Below are 2,453 nucleotides of genomic sequence, written 5' to 3' on the forward strand. Positions count from 1 at the left end.
AAAGCCACATGCTCAAATCTGTACCTCTCATTTTCCATCTGCATACTGACATAAAATAGTGACTTTCTGTGAAACTTTTGTCACAAGTGAAATTGTTTGGACAAACTGATTTATTTGGGTCCAGTATGTTGTCAGAGTCATATTATAGTAAGGGGCCAAATTTTCACTGTTTTCTCCTTCTTCCAATTGGCAAAGACCAGTTCATAGGGTTTTTTGTTCTTTGATGTTTGTTTGTTTGTTTTGGTAATTTGTACCCATTACTCATTTCTCACAATTTTGGCAATGCTATTATTTAGTAGCCTAGGACTTTTTGATGATTCTGTTTTTCCTTGAGATTGGATATGAGCTAAATTCAAGAACACATCAAAAATCATGCACCATGATCAATAAGGCTCCACCCCAGAACTTGTTAATTTTCTACTGAGAGGTGAGAATGGAGTAGAACCCGATTAAATAATAGGCAGGGAAGAATTGGAAGAAATAGATGAAGGTGAATGATAATCAAGAAACATAATGTGAGTAAAATATATTTTCAATAAAAAGAGAAAAAATGAAGTAAATATTTATTGTTCTAGTTCCTAGATATTTTCAAAGATTTGTGGTAGCTGTCATGATAATTGTGATGTTTATAACATAATAAAGGTGTTTTGAGAAAACAGAACAGTGCTTTATTTATCTTAGATTATACATTTTTATTTTTTATATGTTTATGTTCAATTTTTTTTGGAACTTATAAGCAGGCAGTGGACATAGGAGTGAAGGATCCTATGTGAAGTGCTGCAGACAGCTGAGAACATCTGGGCCCATAGTGACAATTTCAAGGCACAACAGAATATTATGTTTAGGCAACTTTCTCTTTCTCTGTCACTCATGCTCTAACTTTTAGGAAAAAAAGCAGTAATGCCTTCTATGGTAAGTTCCTTTTAATAGCATTTCTCTGTCATTTAAATATTGGTGCTTAGAACCTAATTGATTACGTTTACATGATTTTTGCTTGGAATGTCTCCAATAGCTTCTACTCTTCTGTACAATTTCCCCATGGTGATACAACTCAGAATACTTACAGGAAACAACTCTGTCAAGGCAGAAAAGGGATTGATTCTCTGTATTGCTGTAAATAAAGAGGAAGGAAAATAGGTTATAAAGAGGACTGTTTATACTTTTCTACAAAAACAATGTCTCTGTGTGAACTTTTGAAAAATCCAGTGACTTGTGAGAAAAAGTTTCAGTGAGTGAGGCATGACGATGACCAGCTGAGGCAGTTCAGTCTTTCACTTCTGCTTCCGTGGAGGTTTATATTATGACTTGTATCACTGTGGGAGGACGAGTATTAGCCTGTAGACAGAAATAAACCGCAATGTCTTCAGGCTCTAGACTGCTGATGGTGAGAGTGAAATCTGTCCCAGATCCACTGCCACTGAACCTAGATGGCACTCCATTTTCCAAGTTGGATGCACGGTAGATCAGGGGCTTAGGAGGTCTCTCTGGTTTCTGCTGGTACCAGCTTAAATAATTGCTAATGCCCACACTGGCCCGACAACTGAGAGTGACTCTTTCTCCCAGAGATACAGACAGGGAAGACGGAGACTGAGTCATCAGGATGTCACACCTTATACCTAGAAATAGAGACATAATAAATGTTCACAGAATTAAGCATCATAGTAGAGGACTACCCCAGTCAATATTGCCAGTCAATAATCGATGTGTAACAATAAAAATCCCATTTTAGTCTATTTTCACCTGGAAACCAGAGCAACAAGAGCAAAAGGAGCTGAACAGGGGCCCTCGTGTCCATGCTGAGTACAAACGTCAATGTCAACTGCACAGGGTCTGACTGGTATATGAGGAAGTCCTCAAGGCTGTACAATGAGTGCATGCAAATCATTGGGAACCAGTTAGTGCTGGGTACAGCTGTAAGGCTTACTTAGTAACTAACCACAAACACAGCATCTCCAGATGGTCAAGGTCAAACTCCACATATGCCTACAGAGAATGCAATTCTTTTTTCAGTTTTAAAATTACAGATGAAAGGGTTCCACAGGCAGCCAAAAGAGACAGAGTGAGCCCCCTACACTCACTGTTAGAAGTCTGACATGAATATCAAAGTACTCAACTATAACATACATATAGAAAATCTGTCAGAACCATACAGTCTCCCTGATCTCTGAATATTCATAAAACCTGGTTAGTTGATTCTGTGGACCATGTTTTCATCCAGTGAATTCTCTGGATCTTCTTATCTTTCCTCTCCATCCTCTACAGGACTACCAGAACTCTCCCTAATGCTTTGGGACTCTGTATCTGCTAAATTGGTTGCTGAATTGAGATTCTATGGTCTGTTTGATTTTCTGTGAATTGCAATAATGAAACAGGTGTTATGCATAAGCACAAGATGGTAAATAGGAGATTCTTTCTAAAAGTTCACTTAGAGGAAAATCAACTTTCTGTCACCA

At 37.9% G+C, this 2,453-nt stretch overlaps 1 gene segment (V, D, J or C); it reads right to left on the reverse strand.

Annotated features, from left to right (window-relative positions):
• Positions 1–1,293: 1,293 nt before the first annotated feature.
• LOC130878404 (immunoglobulin kappa variable 1-12-like) lies at positions 1,294–1,795 on the reverse strand. The segment is given in 2 exon segments: positions 1,294–1,616; positions 1,741–1,795. Coding segments are annotated over 2 exon segments (378 nt in total).
• Between the last annotated feature and the right edge of the window lie 658 nt (positions 1,796–2,453).

This window comes from Chionomys nivalis, chromosome 1, assembly GCF_950005125.1.
Source record: "Chionomys nivalis chromosome 1, mChiNiv1.1, whole genome shotgun sequence".
Classification (NCBI taxonomy): domain Eukaryota; kingdom Metazoa; phylum Chordata; class Mammalia; order Rodentia; family Cricetidae; genus Chionomys; species Chionomys nivalis.